Genomic DNA, 18,611 nt, shown 5'->3' with positions numbered 1-18,611 from the left:
GTGTTTACTAAGAATAGGGGTCACAGGGCAAGAGGCAGGACAGTCATATGACAGACAGCAGTAGTGTGGAGCTAGGGACAAGGATTTCTGCCTAACATGTAGGTTTGATGTTGAAGCATCCTTAGGTAGAAACAAATATAAAGACAAAAAAAAAAAAACCTGCCTTCCCAGGTTTAGGACACAACAGTAGTAAGGGTTTGAGATTTTGTTTGCTTACTCTGTATCAAATTTAGTTTCTTGTAGCTCTTCTTTTAGAAAGGGGTGCTCTTCCCCAGGATATGTCATGCTACCTGCTAGATGGAGCTTGTTCCTAGGATCTGGACTGTGTATGGGGTCTATTCCCCTTCTAGCCAACACCATTAGTCCTGAACTTCTGTGTTGATTTCTGGACATATTGTCAGTGCTGTGGTGGGTTGACCTTGACAGGCTGCCGTGTGGGTTGACCTTGACAGGCTGCCGTGCGCTCACCAAGCTGCTCTCTCACTCCACCTCTTTAACAAGATGGGGAGAAAATATAACAAAAAAAATAATGGGTCAAGATAAGGTATGGGGGATCATTCTCCAGTTACCATCATGGAAAAACTGACTTAAGGAAGATTATTTATTGACAATTAATAACAGAGAAGGAAAGTAAGGAACAAAGACAAAACAAAAACACCTTCCCCCTTCACCACGTCTTCCCAGCCTTAAATTCATTCCTTCGCTCCTGACCCTTCTTACTGCCTTTCCCTGAAGCAGCATGGGGGGTGGGGAATGGGATTGAGGTCAGCACTTATTCTCTGCCGCTCCTTACTCCTCATGTTCTTCCCCACCTCCACCACAGGCTCAACTCCACAGGCTGCAGTTCCTGCCAGCAACCTACTCCCATGCTGTTTCTCCACAGGCTGCTTTCAGAGCACTACCACCTGCTGTGGCATGTGGCCCTCCACAGGATGCAGCATGGATATTGCCTCTATTGCCTGAAGCACCTCCTTCCTCTCCCTCTGCACTGACCTTGCTGGCTGTAGAGTTGTTTCTCTCTTGTTTTCCTCACTTCTCTCTAATTGATGCATAGCATTTTTTACTCTTTCTTATGTTTCCCAGAGGAAACTAAGCCCAGCCGTGCCCTACACTGTTGGGGGCTGTTGGAGCTGGCTGGATCCAGCTGTTTCCAGGCCTCTCCTCACGGAGGCCGCCCCACATAACCATGTAAATCCAATCCACATACTCAAAACCAAATTGAGGATAACTGGGATATGTCTAGATGGAGGTACCTAAATGTTACTCAGTATTTTCTGACAGTGTTAACAGAGGGATGTTGATGTCTAATTTAGGCATGCTGGATTAGACTTTAAAGACAACTATAGGCCTTACAAGAGAGAGAGGTGCCTGTGTTACCCAAGAAGGCCTTCCCAAAAAAGTTTTCCATTAAGAATACCAACTTTTTGTGGCTGTAGCTGATACTTAGATATATGTGTGCTAGGCAGACTGAGCCAGCCCTACTGTGAACAAGGGCTTTAAGATTTACATAAGACAATGGTTAAGTTAGGGACTTAGATAAAATGGGCTGCTTGTTACCTAAATAGCAGTTTAAGTAATTGGAATGTATAGCTGCCAGGATGTGATTAAACCAGACCAAAATGCAGACACCAGAAAGAGCACATGGGTAGTACTAAATGTTGTGACAAGCCCTATTTTTCAGTGGTTTGTTAATAGAAAATAAAACATTAATAGAGTAGAAGAAAATGATAAAGATCCTCAGTGTTTTGTAATCATCATAAAGGGTATGAAAATATAATGTAAAAATGAATATATAAGTAGATATGCATAAAAAGCTAGAAAAAAAAAAAAAAAAACATTTGGAATGTCTCAAAAATAGTTAATCTGAAAAAAAAAAAAAGTTTAAAAAGCAATGTGGTTTGAGTAGCACTTAAAATCAAACAAAAAAGAAGGCAAAAGAAAGTTCTTTAAACAAAAAAGTGATAGTGGTTACAACAAAGGGTGACTACATTCAACAAACACAGATCATCTATTTTTAAGAAACAGGTAGCTACTACAGAAGACCAAAACTCTGAAATGCTGCTTATGTTAAAACATGTTAAAATGATTGAAGACAAGATGTACTCAGCTTTGAAAAAAATTTACTTCCTTCACTGACAAAGGACTATTTATTGTTTAATTTTTTCGGTATGACAACACTTCCAACATTGTCCATTAAACTATTAGTTCTGGTTGTGTTGGGGAGCTTTCATTCCTGTTTATTCAGCCTTGTAATGTATAATGAAGATGAACAGTGGAGAATTTAAGAGCAGTTCATCATTTGTAATAATAACAACAAACAGAAGTTCACAGGTTTTGTAAATATCTTCCACCCTGGTTGTTATTGCCTAAGCAATGTTTTGGTTTGAAAACATGCATATTGAGAACAGGAACTGATCATGTTGTAGAAATTAGAATAAATGGCTAAATGATGTGAGTTATCCTACAGAAATTTTTAGGATAGTGTAATAATTTACGTCTTTTATTTTTCAGTGTTTATGGCTGTCCTTTGGCAAAAAAACGAAAAACACAAGATAAGCAACCACAAGAACCAGCTCCCAAAAGAAAACCCTTTGTGGTTAAAGCAGACAACTCTTCAGTAGATGAGTGCTATGAAACTGATGGAACAGAGGAGATGGATGAAAAGGAAGAGGAAGAGGAGGAAGAAGACGAAGAAGAGGAGGAATATTCTGATGACAATGAAGAGCAAGGTGATGAGGAGGAGGAAGATGAGGAGATAGATCGAGAAGAAGAAGAGGAGATTGAAGAGGAAGAAGAGGAGGATGAAGAGGAAGGTGAAGATGTGGAGGATGAAGAGGAGGAGGAAGAAGAGGAGGAGGAAGAAGAAGAGGAGGAGGAAGAACGTGGTAATAATCAGAGTATTAGTAAAAAGTAAACACTACGTGTTTTCTGGGTTAATCTTCTAGTGTGGTGTGTGAGGATTTAGCTGTGCAGTTCTCATTAAAGCTAATGGAAGTCATGCAGTTAAATCTCTCTGCTCCACACTGAAAATATACCCCACTGTGTTCTCTTAACATTTATTTTAATAAGTCTGTCTTCCAAATATTTTTTGATACACCAGCACTCACATTTCAAACAAGGAGGGTGGAGGTGTATTTGTGAGAAAAATGCTTGCATAAAATGTAATCCTGATAGTGGATTAATGCATGCAGTTACCAGAAGAATATTCACAAAGGTACAAGCAAAGCATAAGCTACAGCTGGGTGCCTGTACTGATCATTTGATAATTTATTTGCTGGATCTGCTTATATAATATCAATGATTGCCCACATAAATGCTGTCACAAGTTTTCAGATAATTTTTCTGAGCAAAAACAGGCCTCTCCCCTTTGAAAATTTTGCCCCAAACTTCCCAGCCCCACCCTCCACGAAGAAACAGTTCAGAATGAAGTGTTATGATATACTTTGGTTCTTTGAGACTTGGATGCTGTGTACTTTAGTTGATTCTATTGAAAATACAGAGAGAGGTTTAAATAGATAAAGTCCTTATAAAATTGATATATATTGGTTACAATACCTTGGCAAAAGTGTCCTTTATACATACAGGTCACTGGTAGTAACTGAACTGATGTAATAGCAACGTAATGTAAGCTATGAAACTTTCTCTTTTATTGGGGATATTGGACTCTATATAATCAGTATTTTCAAAATATATAATCAGTGTCCATTTACTCAAGAGTCCTTATGCTGATGACAGACATCATAATGCACTGGGGTGAAATTGAAGAATCATGCAAAAATTAATGAGCTATCTAAAAAGTATTTTGTTCCCATTTCCAGGGAACACGTTTTTGGTTGGGTAGATTCACCTTTCTAACCAATAAAAATATAAGAAAAGCTTTCAGCACTCCTCAGTTGGATTCCTCTTAGGAACCAGGTATGAAAGTTGTATGACTTTTGTTTCAGAATTCTGTAAGATCAGATCTTAAATCTTACAGGAATACTTTGGAAGTATTCTTTCCATTTGGGCAAGATGGTGGCTAGCTGGGTGGCTATAAGCATTTTCTCAGGTATCTGACTCTATAGCTTATCCTCAATTGCTTAAATTTGTCAACAAAATTGGTATAATATACATGGCCAATTTTAAAAGTTACATAAGTTTGGTGCAACAAGGAAGCCATTTCCTTTTGCAGGGAACTTTGCTTCTTTCAGAATCTGAAAGAAAAGCTGTGTTAGATCAATCTGATGTGCAATTGCTACTGCTATTCTGATGGGCAAGTGGAGGAAGTCTAGCAGTTTCTTTAAGATATAATGGTGACTGAAATTTTCAATGATTAGTTCATAGTGCAACTGCTGCTGTGTTTTCAGCCAACATGAAAAATTTTGAATCTACACTATCAAAAATATAAGGAAAAAAATAAACAAAACTCAAGAGCTCAAGTAAATTACTACTGGCAAGCCATCAGGCTTGATACTCAGCTTACTTCTACTATCATTATGAAACACAGTGGCTTACTTGTTCCAACACAGTCGCACATGCAGTTAGCCATTCTAATCAACCTAAAGAGGCTGACGTTGCTTTTTGACTGCTTTCTTTCCATAAATAGTAGGCTGTGGTTAAGAACTGCAAGGATATTACAGAGATGCCTGTATTAGCTGCTTTGCATATTACTTGGAATTAAAACTCACACAGGTTAAGTTTTTCTTAGGATCCCATGTTATTCAGGAATTAATACACATGTTCATTGATACCTATGTGTATATATTCTATGTCAAATATCAGTCATTAGGAAAAAAGGCTCATAAAATGTGAAAAGTGATAATAGAATTTTATAAGAAACGTATTATAAGATCTTCTGAGAATCAACATAGTAATCACTATGTGGACAAACCCACTTAGAGCACAGCTGATTTACAAGATAGAGTTAGCATCAATTAATGAGGAAGGTAATACAGAGTTCCTTATGGCTCTTCCAGAGAGTGGGGAGATTTATAGCAGAGTTTGTTCTTGGTGAGGTCTAGAAGCTAATTAATAAAACAGATTTGTTTTGATAGTTTATTTCTTATTGATATTGATAGGGATCCTGATGTTTCACTTTCTTCTGCTCATAACATTAGCAACACTGGTAGAATTTGGTCTGTTGTTTTTCCAGGGAAATGAAGTGCAAAGTTAGGAGTTCTAAAAATACATGGGCTGAATATGGCACTTGCATTTATCTGTTGACTGTATGGGAAATTAGGTCTGTCAGCTCTGAATTTAGTAGTCTGAATCACTCACTACTCGCTACAATTTAGATATTGTAGTAAACCACCATCCAGATTCTAAAACATCTTAGCAGGAAGTATCTTACTGTTCCTTTTCCTAGAAACAAAATGTAGAATTGAACAATGGACACTAGAATGCCTGCACAGCTCTAATCAAAGTTTCTGTCACTTGTGCTGCAGATTACAACCATAAGTAAATGTACTCTATGGACAATATAGTTAACATCATAAGTAGTAGTGATAGAAGAATTCCATCAACAAGTATAGGACTACAGACACAGTAATTAAGGGGAAAAAATAAAAGCAAGTTACTTTGCTGTGTCTCAGACCAAACTCAGTTTTCTGTTAGAAAAGGATTAATCTTGTGAAACTCCAGTAACCACACTGGCATCTTACTGCTCATATTTTTTTAAAAAAATAAAGTGAAATTTGGATGGGATTCTCAGAGGATTGTAGATAATACAGGTATATAATTCTTACTGAAAACCTTGGGCATTCACTGAAAACATCTCATCCTTTCTGAAAATCACATTTTTCTAGCCTTGACATTGATAAACTAAAGGACTTGGGAAATAAGGAAGTATCCTAAAGCAACACTCTTACAAATCTCAAAATACCAATTAAAAAACAAAACAGAACAAAACCCCTCTTTTAGATCTGAGTCCCAAATTCTGTGCTCATATTTCTCTATATAATCCATTGAATTAAAATTAATGCTTATAATTCCCTAGCAGTGGCTAAACGTATCCTTCTTCAGTTTACATTAAATGTACCAAATGTCTTTAAGAACGGGTATCTATCATCTATCTGTCAATTATTTATTGAGAAGCCCTTATGTTCAGCTCTACCTCCAGAGGAAAGATGAATCTTTCCAATCTCTTATATTAAAAAAAAAAAAAAAAAAAAAAATAGCCAAACCTGTATATTATAATGGAAAGTAAAAATGAAAGAGTAAGAGAAAAGGCTGCTTTTGGAGTGCCCCTTCTCTATGATGGTGACTGCTGAAAATCTTTAAATTCAGATCTGATGGGCACATTTGATTTGCAAGGCAAACTGAAGTACTTTCTCCTGAGCTCACTTCAGGTAGTTGGGTCCCAAAGACTGTTTCACAAAGCTTTTCTATTATAGAAAGAAATCTCCGCTGGAGGAGCTCCAGGAACAGATGTTCCAAGGCACCATTTAGCCCATATCACATGAAGACATTCAAGATGGCTTGTACTTCAGGTATTTCATAATCTGCCAGGGGCAGGAGGAGCCAGGCTTTTTGAGGTCTAAAGAAACTCAATACATCAATCAAATCCATTTCACAAACAATACTACATAAATTAATGCAGTTTATCAGAACGTGAAGTTTTAGGATGTATAAATCTTTTAGAAACTCCCTTACATTTTCTAACAAACTCAAGATAGCTGGCATATACAATATACTAATATGTGGTACTGCACCTAATTTATCAGGTGAAACATGCTGTGAAAATAGCTGTAAAACAGCAGAAATAGCAGTGTAAATACAGTTGTTTGGTTGTGTGGTTCTTTTTTTTTTTTTTTTTAATGAATACTAGTACATGAAAGTAGAGAGAGATGGTGTACCAGTTTTCACATTTCTTTAAATTGCAGGATTCTTTTTAATAATCTGGTAAAATGTTTTTGGTTGGTTGGTTGGGGGTTTGTTGTTGTTGTTTGTTTTGGTTGTTTTTTGTTTTTGTTTTTCCTTCACTAGCATAAACTAGACACAGGCACACAGGCACTCATAATTTGAAGTCCACCTGTCAACATGATTACCATGCCCTCCACTGTCTTCCTGGTGCCTTCATCATGCTTCTGCAGCACTTATTTTTGTCCCTTCAAGAAAGAGGAGACACAAACACCAATCACTTGCTGAGGAAATAGTGTTAGTACACAGCTTTCCAGCTGTCCTTGCAAATGAAGACTAAAATAAAGATGACAGATCTGTATTATCAAGGCGGTCTGTCCAGCCCACTGACCACTAACCATTTACTTAAACTATTAGCAGGAAAATGGTACACTATTGGTGAACACAGTGAGTGTTCAGTAATAAACAGAGCAGAGAGCTGGACTTAGATGTACCTCATAGGCAAAACACCTAATAGAGGGAAATTGTAGCTTTAAGTGAAGAGGCCAGAAAGTATCATTTCAATACTTAGAACAAGGTACATGGAAAGAATTGCATTTTCCACATCCCAGGAAAATTTGATAAATACCTGATGGCCTCAAAAAGAGAAGCAGATCTTAACCCTCTGCTACTAGACTTTATTGCTGTATCATTTCAACTCATTTATAAAATAAACTACCCTGTACTTAGGGTATATCACAAATAACAGTATGAAAAACAGAAAATAAATAAATAAATAGTTACATCTGGAAGACATTTATCCTAACCATCATGAAGGTTTAATCTAGATACCACGTTACAGTTGCCTTACTGATCTAGTTAAAAACTTCACGAGCCTGGAAGTGGTTGGGTCGAGCCACTGCATAAGACAATTTTTATTGATATCCTTCTGCATTGAAGATACAAAAGTAGATTGCAAGTTGTTTTGATATTTAGCATTTTATATTATTTCATGTGGAGAAATTCAGACTAAATGTTTTCTCTGAAAATTTTTGTTGGAAATAAAAGATTTCGAACAGGTTGTTCAGAGTGGAAAAGTAGGTACCTTCATTTCTTGTGGAATTGGTTCAGATCTATTTATTTTAGTTCTCTTGTGCTTACAGTTGTTTGGTTGGTGGATTGCATAAACATGGCTACTTTGCTAGCATAGTAAATTTTTGCCTGTTGCTCTGTTCTCAAGGTGTTTACTGTGTGCTGCTCCTAAACAGTATGATTGGTTAGGGCTTTATTTAAACATCACTTTTAATTCTTTGAAGTGAGATGAGGCTTGAAGCTGAGCTCATTTACATCAGGAGTTGCGTTTACATGTGGTGGTGTTGTATGTTATACATAACTTTTCCTTCCCTTGAAGAACTATTTATAGACATTCTTCTGTGTAAATGTTTAATTCTGAAGATCAGAATTTTTCAGGCTGTGTCTAGACACTTACACATAGCTTTAAGTTGTTAGTCCACTTCTATGTTGAAAGATAGGACTGTTTCGTTTTGATATAGGGGTTTGAATATTTAGCAGCTCCTTTCCTACAAATAATAGGCTTTAAATGATATGTGAACTATATGATTCCTAAAAAAAAAAAAAAAAAAAAAAAAAAAGATTCAATTATAGCTTTATGCAATGTAAAGAAATCATTAATCATTTACCTTTGGTACAGATCTATGTCATACACAACTTCTGCTGAAGTAAGCAGAAATTCTATAGAGGACATTGGGATACTTAAGAAGGTCAGAGTTTGAACTAAAGGCTTTGACCACACAACACATTCAGCACTACATCTGATTTTAATGTTATTTCATTCTGAATCTATTTCACTTATGCATGGGGTTGCTTGCTTGTATTTTTAATTCACAAACTCTTTCGTTCCTTGTTATCTGAACATAAGATGTTGGACCTATTTTTATATCAAATTGTTTCAGGGCTTATTGTAACCTTTATCTGGTCTTGCCGGAGAAGTAGATGTGGAAAGCAACCATATATCTCAGCAGTACTGCTTAGGATTCTTGCACATTTCAGTCCTCAAGAAGAGGCTGCACAGAGGTTACCTTTTCTATATTTCTGTTGCATCCTTCTGTCTGCAAATAAATGCAGAGTGGATCATTGACTTCCCCTCTTTCATTTGTTGTCTGGCAGATGATATAGTAAAATTAATTATTTCTGAAATAAGATAGATTGGAGAAAAAATTCAGAGCAAAAATGCTGAAGTCTTAGAACTGTATTTCTGTTCTCACTCAGACTCCATAAACAGTTCATTCCCAAAGATCTTCTAATTTTGGCACAACTCTGACAAGAAGCTAGTTGCTTTTGCTGTTTAGTGCTTTAAAGAGCCAATAGTGAACTCAGTTATATATCAGCTCTCTGCATCCACATTTGCAAACATAATGACCGGATGTTACTATAGAATGTCTCACATCTGGGATATGGCACTTAGGGAGTTCATTAGCTGTGCAAAAAAAATAATTCTTCATGATCTCTTTGAAATCCTTTGCCTTTCATAGTGCTACTTCACAGATAGCATTGTCCAGACTGTACTACAGCTTAGACAGAGTCTACAGATTCTGTATGAATCCCTCTTGACACTGGCTTAAACAGTAAACTTTGCTTTGTCAGTGTTTCAGGTTCCTATTTTAACTCCTGTGTTTAGATAGTATGTCTAAAGACAATTTTTGATCATATTCATTTGCAATTACCACTGGTCTTGCAGTGTTTTTTTCCTAAAATAGTGACCACAAATGACAACTTTTCTCCCTGAAAAGCAGAGAACCTTATTTGGTTGCTGCAGGTGTTAATTTCTCACTGTAATATTTCCTCCAGGATATAATAAAATTAAATAAAATTCCAGACCAGATTGATAATTTCTTCTCATCCATAACCATTTTCATAACTAAAATTTGCAGTTCTGGCAAATACCTCATGTCACAGAAATTTTGTCAAACTGAAAAATATAAACAACTTAAAAAAAATCTTAGAAACAAAAGCATTGATGTATAATGTAATTGCATCTAAACATCAAGAAACTCATGAGGAAGCACTTCTTTACTGTGCAGGTGATGAGGGACTGGAACAGGTTGCCCAGAGATGTTGTGGAGTCTCACTTCTTGGAGATCTTCAAAAGCTGCCTACACATGGTTGCTCTGGGTATCCCTGCTTGAGCAGGGGGGTTGGACCAGATGACCTCCAGAGGTCCCTTCCAATGTTAACCATTGTGTGATACTGTGATTACATGAATTGTGAATACTTTTTGTTATGGAAGCATTTCCTCCTCATTGTACATGTTTCAGGATGATTCAGTTGTGTTTGTTTGTCACATGTACCATACATGACATAGTTCATTTATATCATGGGTGATTCTTTCCCTTCTTTGATTTAATTTATTCTACAGATATTCTATGAGAGCAAACTGTGGGACTTAAAATTAGCTAGCTGGACTGCAGGGATGGTAGAGTTACTTAGCAAAAGGTGAAGACTAATGCTAAGAAAGAAACTATCTGAAGGATTTTGGTAAAGGATGTAAAATAGTAATTAAAAAGGCCACTGATGTGGTTATAGAATCAGCCTGATTTAGGTCACTGTTGTTACTCTAATCCTCAGAATTATTTGGAAAAAAAAGGCTTCATACAGAACATTAAGTGTATAAAGTATACGTAACACCACAGATGAAGGACTTTTTTCATGTTATTTCTAAGGAATCTATGGTAGATATATGCTCTGTGCACTAAACATTCCTGTTTTAATAGAAATTTGCAGCAGCTCAGTAGGAGATAGTTTTGCTAGTTAACAGGATTAACAGTTCAAGACTTAATGTGGGTTGATTAGGTAAACCGATATATCTGATAGTTCTGTTATCCCAAAAGCTTAATTTTGCAGGCTATACTTTTAATAGGAAGAGTAACAGTCTTGTTTGACACTGAAGAAACTCCAAGGAAGAGATACATTTACAATTAAAACAAACAAACAAATGTGCAAACAAAAAGCAAGTAGACCTTATTTTTCCTTGTACTCTTTAGACATGAACTACTGAAAGTAACAGGTGTAAGGTCTGTGTGGCATGAACACTTCCTATCATATAATACAAGAGAGTTTGCAAACCTGCACAGGCCCACATCAGGCTGAGTTTTTTCCTTACATTTTCAACTGAATACATGGTGACATTCTTTGCTTGTCATATACACTTTTAAGGTGTGCTATGCAACTACTTTCTTCTGATTTCTATTGTATTCTATATATCAGTTCTATTGTTTCACCGACTACCTCAACTTACAGAGGTTCTGTATAAGCAAGATACAGATGCTTATAGAAGGCTAAGTGGTTTCTTGGACACCTTATAAATCACAGGACAGGTGTCTGTACAGAATAATTCTTAGCTGTCTTTTATCATTTGCAATACTTAAAGCATCATTCGACTTTAAAGACTGGCACCGTATGGAAAATCAGAAATTTTCTTATTCTATTGCAATATGCTGAATAAAATTTTGCTCTTAAATAATCAAATAAAATATATATTTATATAACTAACGATGGAAATACAGAATTACAGGTAATTATTACCAGAATGTTAGGAATAGTACTGGACTTGTACATTATACAAAAGTACACAAGTATAAAAAAATGGGCATATATTAGAGATCATTTATTACCTAATGAGAGCAGTCTGTGAATGTTCTTCTCTGAAAATACAGTGAGGAAGGGCAAATTTTAAGTATACAGAAAGTAGAATATTTTATTGGGAGCTCCATATATTTGATGGAGTGAGATACATGTTTCAGAATAGAATAAAAATCTGCCACTGTCTGTAACTCAGGCACCTGAGTTGAGTGTGAGAATTGAAATGGGAGTTCAACACCACATTTCCTTCTTTTCTAACACAGAGGGCTACCAACTAGATCAGAGACTGCTTTAGTTAAGCAATGCTCTTAAGCATTTTGCTGAAACTCTATCACACCCTAGGAAAAAAAAAAAAAAAAAAAAAAAAAAGAAGAAGAAACAGGAACTCTGGTAAACCAAGAAGGGTCATTCTGGGAAAGCAGGACTTGCTGGGTCCCTTTCTATGCTCAAAGGACACTCTAACCATCTTATATATTGGCTGCTTAATATTAGAGTACAAAATCAGTCCTGAGGGATCAGAAATGTTACTTCTCTCTTGTAGGTGAGTGCCCTTGTATACTATGCTCAATGAAAACAGTATATTTTTGCATGACCCAAATAACATGAAACTTGTATAGGTCTCTTGTGTTTTGTGCTTCCCAGTAAGCTTGCATCCATTCCAGCTTTTATTGCATTTGAGTGATGTGATATTGAATACATTCAAACTGGGAGAGCTTTTACTCTCAGTCTTCTAATTTTTTAGCAAGTGATCTACCAAACAATGTATTTCATCAATGAGAAAAAGGGTGTTTGAGGAAGGGAAATAAAGGCGGAAACTGGCAGTTTTTCCCTTAACTATAACTTAAAGCAATCCAATCAAAGCAACAGTTCATGGGAAGCCTTTTTCTGTCAAGTGCATTAGTCTCTCTGGGAACTTAGATATGAAGATGGCCAGTATCTAGAATTCTTCGAGGTTTAAATGGGACATGGTTGCAGAACTTCTTAAGGCTGGGGGTATTTTATTAGGATTAGAAGGAGTGCCTTCAATAACTGATTAGTGTTTTGAGTTCTTCAGTTTTGATTTCAGATATATCCTCAGTTTAAGTCTTAAATGAACATAGAATTAGTTATATCACGAAGTGAAAATGAAATGTGACTGTTCCTATACAATTGTTACATGAGATTTCCACTCTGAAAATGTTGTAGACATTTCTGCTGCTATTCATAAGAACTTGTTCTTGTTGTTTAAGTGATTCCAACTGAAATGACCAATAAAGATGGGTATAAGAAGACAGCTAGAGAGTCTTCTGACACAGAAATTGAAAGAAAAAAAAATCCAAGTGTAAAAGGAAGTTCAGGACTTATTAAGGAAAAATGGAATGCAGAAAGATGTAAAGAAATTATTAGGAGACCAGCATGGGAGTACAGCAGAGAGTAAGTGAAATATAGTCTGTCTGTGACTATAAGTGAAATATAGTCTGTCTGAAATATAGTCTAGTCTGTGACTAGAGTTGAAGCTGGCTGTGTCTATGAGAGAAAACAAAAAGGGTTTTTTTAGATATGTGAATGGAAAAAGGAGAACTAAAGAATACATAGGGCCGCTCCTTGATAGGGAAGGTCTCCTCACAGACAATGACATAGGCAAAGCAGAGACGCTTATCGCCTTCTTTGCTTCTGTCTTCATTGCCAATGATGGGCTTCGGGACCCAGGGTGCCCCGAGCTGGAGGACCGGGACGGTGGGGATGACAAACTCCCAACCGACCCTGAACGTGTGCGGGATTTGCTACTCCACCTTGATCCCTACAAGTCCATGGGTCCGGATGGGATTCATCCCCGGGTGCTGAAAGAGCTGGCGGACATCATCGCGGAACCTCTCTCAATTATTTTTCAACGATCCTGGGAATTTGGAGAGGTCCCGGTAGACTGGAAGCTGGCAAATGTTGTGCCGATTTTCAAGAAGGGTCAGAAAGAAGACCCTTGCAATTACAGGCCTGTCAGTCTCACGTCAGTGCCTGGTAAAATCATGGAGAAGATGGTTCTCGAACTTATTGAGGCGCACCTGGGGGACAAAGCAGTCATTGGTCCCAGCCAGCATGGGTTTGTGAAGGGTAGGTCCTGCCTAACTAACTTGATTTCCTTTTATGATAAGATCACCCGTATGGTGGACCAAGGGAAACCAGCTGATGTGATTTTTTTGGACTTCAGCAAGGCTTTTGACACGGTCTCCCATAGGATCCTACTGGACAAAATGTCCACCATACAGCTAAATAAAAACATCATACAATGGGTGAGCAATTGGCTAAAGGGCAGGGCCCAAAGGGTTATGGTAAATGGGGCTGCGTCAGGCTGGCGGGCGGTCACTCGTGGGGTCCCTCAAGGCTCCATTTTAGGGCCGGTACTTTTCAATATTTTTATAAACGATCTGGATGTAGGAATAGAAGGTATTTTGAGCAAGTTTGCTGATGACACCAAACTTGGAGGAGTCGTGGACTCGAATGAGGGTGGAAAGGCCTTGCAGAGGGATCTGGATAGGTTGGAGAGCTGGGCAATCACCAACCGTATGAAGTTCAATAAGAGCAAGTGCCGGGTCCTGCACCTGGGACGGGGAAACCCTGGCTGCACGTACAGACTGGGCGATGAGACGCTGGAGAGCAGCCTAGAAGAGAGGGATCTGGGGGTCGTGGTAGACAGCAAGTTGAATATGAGCCAGCAGTGTGCCCTGGCAGCCAGGAGGGCCAACCGTGTCCTGGGGTGCATCAAGCACGGCATCGCTAGTAGGTCAAGGGAGGTGATTGTCCCGCTCTACTCTGCGCTGGTGCGGCCTCACCTCGAGTACTGTGTGCAGTTCTGGGCACCACAGTATAAAAAGGACATTCAACTGTTGGAGAGTGTCCAGAGGAGGGCTACAAAGATGGTGATAGGCCTGGAGGGGAAGACGTACGAAGAACGGCTGAGGTCACTGGGCCTGTTCAGCCTGGAGAAGAGGAGGCTGAGAGGAGACCTCATCACAGTCTACAACTTCCTCGTAAGGGGGTGTCGAGAGACAGGAGACCTTTTCTCCATTAACACCAGTGACAGGACCCGCGGGAACGGGGTTAAGCTGAGACGGGAAATTTAGGCTTGACATCAGGAGGGGGTTCTTCACAGAGAGGGTGGTTGCACACTGGAACAGGCTCCCCAGGGAAGTTGTCACTGCACCGAGCCTGTCTGAATTTAAGAAGAGATTGGACTGTGCACTTAGTCACATGGTCTGAACTTTTGGGTAGACCTGTGCGGTGTCAAGAGTTGGACTTGATGATCCTTAAGGGTCCCTTCCAACTCAGGATATTCTATGATTCTATATTGTTAGCATTCCTTCCGGGGACAACAGGACATAGGGAAGACGTTAAAGCACCAATCTAAACTCTGCATTGTGCAGAACTGTCAATAGAATAATGCAAAGGCTTTAAGAAAGATGGGTGATTTTACAGTATAGTTGATCAGGATTAAGGTTAGACAAAATATCCACATCCAAATACAGTGCATACCACTATAGTTCTATTCTATTTTTTGCATCCCTAATATGTGACCATTCATGATGTGGTATAATTTAACATCTTTTGCAGTAGTGTAGCTTTATACCATACTGATGATATTTTATATAATTGCCATTACTAGAATCAGGACTAGAGAAATGCAGCTATCCAATGTGCTGATTCTCTGAATCTTTTTATAATGTGGGAAACGAGGATTAAGAAGGACAGAGAGCTGTTGTCCAGAGGAGAGCCACGAAGATGGTCAGAGGTCTGGATCACCTCTCCTGTGAAGACAGGCTGAAGGAGTTGGGGTTGTTCAGCCTGAAGAAGATAAGGCTCTGGAGAGACCTTACAGCAGCCTTCCAGTACTTAAAGAGGGCCTACAAGAAAGCTAGGAGGGACTTTTTACAAGGGCATATAGTGATAGGACACGGGGTAATGGATTTAAACTACAAGAGGGGAGATTTAAGTTAGATTTTAGGAAGAAATTCTTCAGTCAGAGGGTAATGAGGCATTGGAACAGGTTGTCCAGAGAAGCTGTGGATGCCCCATCTCTGGAAGTGAGAAAGTAGGCAGTGTGAAAATAATGTACACAGTTTATTTGAGTTTTAAGAAACTATTTGATGCAGTTCCACTTAAGATTTGATGCAGTTCCACTTTGGAAGTCATAAAACATAATACAGCACCAGATATAGAGTCATAGAGTCACATAGGTTGGAAAATACCTTTGAGATCATCAAGTCCAGTCATTAACCTGACCTGCTGTCTCATCACTAAACCATGTCCCATAGTGCTTCATATATGAAGGGACAGAGGGAAAAAGTTCATGTTGGATAGGTTAATTTAATTGGTTCTTGAGTTGCTCAGATACTTCAATGTGCAACATTTTTTAAAAATAATCATTAAAGATGTATTTGAGGAGGAACAATACATTAGGATGACTGCGGTATGAATCACCTGATGAACACTTGAATAAAAAAATAAAGGCTTAAGTAGAGGAATTGACTCTTATCTCATGTACCTTCCTTTCGTGAGTGAACTCCAGTAAAACAGTTCCTGTGCTGTTCCATGAGACCAGAGTAAGACTCAGGATTTAGTTTTGTGCAGCATAAGTATCTCTCTATGCATTTGTGCATGTATCTTGGAAAATTGGCTACTGTGGTTATTGGTTTGTTTGACTGATCCACTTTGAAGTTTGTAATTTCTGTGCAGCCAGTTAGAGCAAGAGTTCCAGCAGAGATGTCATGCACTGAGATTGCACTTCTCTAGTCAATGTAGGCACTGTGAAACTGACTATGAAGCCACTGCCATTTTAGCTGTCATGTATATCTTTAGTTAGAAATATATACAAATATATGTAAATATGTAGATGGTTGCATTTCTCCAGCAAAAGTTTTCTTTTTATGAGAGACAAGCTTTCATCATCAGGACAGATATTCCAGTGCAGATCCGAACAGCAGTAGGAAATCTCTTATAGAAGGAGGAACTGACAATTTCTAAATTGTTGCTGTTGTGCATTTTTAATGTGGGCAGATAGTTGGAACAACCTCACTGGAAATATCTTTGCAGATGCAGTAGCAAAAGAAAAATCTTTTTTAGATCTGTTACCACCTCATACAATTCCTACATTTGACAGGTCTCTGGTACTCTGATTTCCATCCTAAACGTTGCCAATGTCATAAGCCTGTAAGTCGTACACTATGTACATGTAGTATAGGTAGAAAATAAACAAGACATAATGAAGACTCTCCATAACTAGTTGGATGTAGCTGCACCATGGAATCACCACTTCCTGTTTTGTGAGGACCACTGCATATTTGACTGACTGGAATAGCATGGTTAAAAGAATAGGTTCCAATTTGACTTACTCTTTCCTCTGAAGTTACAGCTGACAGTGTGCTTTCCAAGGATTCCATCTTACAGATTCTTCTGCCTTGTTCCCCTTCTCTTTAATCACAGTAATCAAAACTACATCTATGTGAGTGAATAAAAAAGGCCGTAGTCCACTCATCTAATACTGAGTTCAACTGTTGCAGCATGGCTTGGGTCCATATAGCTAAGCTTTAACCTCCCAAAATAGGGTGACCACATCTGGACTGCTTCTTGGGAATGTTCCCTAACTAGCACCACTGTACTGTGCCTGAACACTGGTGGAAGGATGCTAAGTTGATCAAATCAAAATCGTGCCAGGGTTTCACTAAAAGTTTAACAGTATGAATATTTAGATGGCACTGCTCGGTCTCATGTTCTGTCCCTAATTAGTTTGTGTTGGAATGGCTGTAACCAAAGAGGCAAATTACCATTTGTATTTATTTTCTCCTTATTTTATGGAGTGTTATTCAGCCTTCCCTGTCACTAAAAGACAGGAAATGAGAGAAATGTACAAGAAGCTGTATCAAGTGATAAGGAAAAAAGAAATAAACCCCCTAACAAAAAGTATTATATTTCAAATGAAGTGAAGCCTGTCACTCATGCATGCAGGAGACTTTTTCCTTCCAGATCTCTTGTATCTGAAATCACAGAGATAGAAAGAGAGATAGGAAGAATAAATTTCAGAGATACTATATTTTGCAGTTCTCATGCTCTAGAGTGTTCATGATATGTATTTCTGTCTATTCTGCCAGTTAGGTCAGATTATTATCAAAGCACAAATAGGCATCCTTTGGTAATGAAACACCACCAAAGATAAGTAATTAAACTTATTGTGGGAGGTCAGACTAATCCAATCGGGTATTAATTCCATTCATGTAACTCATGAAATCATAAGCATCCATCCCATTTGAGCCAACACTTCCCTATATGTTTGCTTGTGTTCAAAACCTCAAGATGGTTCCTTTCAGGAACCTTTTATTCCATGCTCTCTGCAATTCTTTCTGTGTCATAGTAGACATATTGTTAAAGTTTAGCAAAGTGCAATTTGAAAGCTCTGAGTGAAAATAATTAGGATAGAATTAATCCCATCAATTTCATTTATAGCCAGTCAAGAAGAATAGCCACTTTTAGGGAATAATTCAGCCAATCCACTTCAGATAACAAGCTTAGGATAAAATAAATCACATTTCAAGATGCACATTTTTGTCCACTGCCTAAATATGTGGTGTGGATGTCTAGTTCATATGTAGACATGTTGAATATGGACTTCTGCATTGAGTCAGAGATCTAAACAAAAACAGTGAAAACAAATTTGTATCCCTACAGTAAGAATTTCCAACCCGTCTTTCGCTTTTCTTGTTTGTGAAAAAGAAAATGTTAGTGAACTGAAAATTTGTTCTCCAGGTTGCATCTTCTGCAAAACAATGCTCATAGAGAGGGGTATAGGTGGGGGTTCTGTCTCATAAGCAACCTTTGGAGTAGCCCCATGTAGAAGCTCCATATCAAAGATTTGTCTGAGTGGGTGTTCTCCCATTGGTGCAGGTGGTCCTCTGATCCCCTGCTGTCTCCCTGCTGTATCTCAGTATTTGGAGAATAGCTTTGGCTGCTTCATTGCCTGTTGCCTTGCTGAGCTCTGGAAACCTGAAAGAAAGCAAGAAACTGCCATACTCTGCTGAGTCATTAGAAGGCTATGAGAAAGTGTCTCCCTTCCCTCATATAGACTTCCTGGGGAGCAAAAGATGAAAAAAATACCAGCCATCAGATAAAGC

The 18,611-nt window shown here is 38.2% G+C and overlaps 1 protein-coding gene across 15 annotated transcripts in view; it reads left to right on the top strand.

The window, feature by feature from the left end:
* MYT1L (myelin transcription factor 1 like) overlaps nt 1-18,611 on the top strand; it is a 327,925-nt gene that overhangs the window by 217,826 nt on the left and 91,488 nt on the right. For 8 of the 15 annotated variants that reach the window (XM_035321970.1, XM_035321971.1, XM_035321972.1 and 5 more), the window contains one exon: nt 2,512-2,885. In XM_035321970.1, coding sequence (XP_035177861.1) covers nt 2,512-2,885 — 374 coding nt within the window. Of the gene's footprint in view, nt 1-2,511; nt 2,911-6,371; nt 6,468-18,611 lie in introns of those variants that run through there. The other 7 variants (XM_035321978.1, XM_035321980.1, XM_035321976.1 and 4 more) reach the window with 4 other exon arrangements.

This window comes from Oxyura jamaicensis, chromosome 3, assembly GCF_011077185.1.
Source record: "Oxyura jamaicensis isolate SHBP4307 breed ruddy duck chromosome 3, BPBGC_Ojam_1.0, whole genome shotgun sequence".
Classification (NCBI taxonomy): Eukaryota; Metazoa; Chordata; class Aves; order Anseriformes; family Anatidae; genus Oxyura; species Oxyura jamaicensis.
The sequence above is the reverse complement of the archived record's forward strand: the minus strand, read 5'-3'. Positions and strand labels throughout refer to the sequence as shown.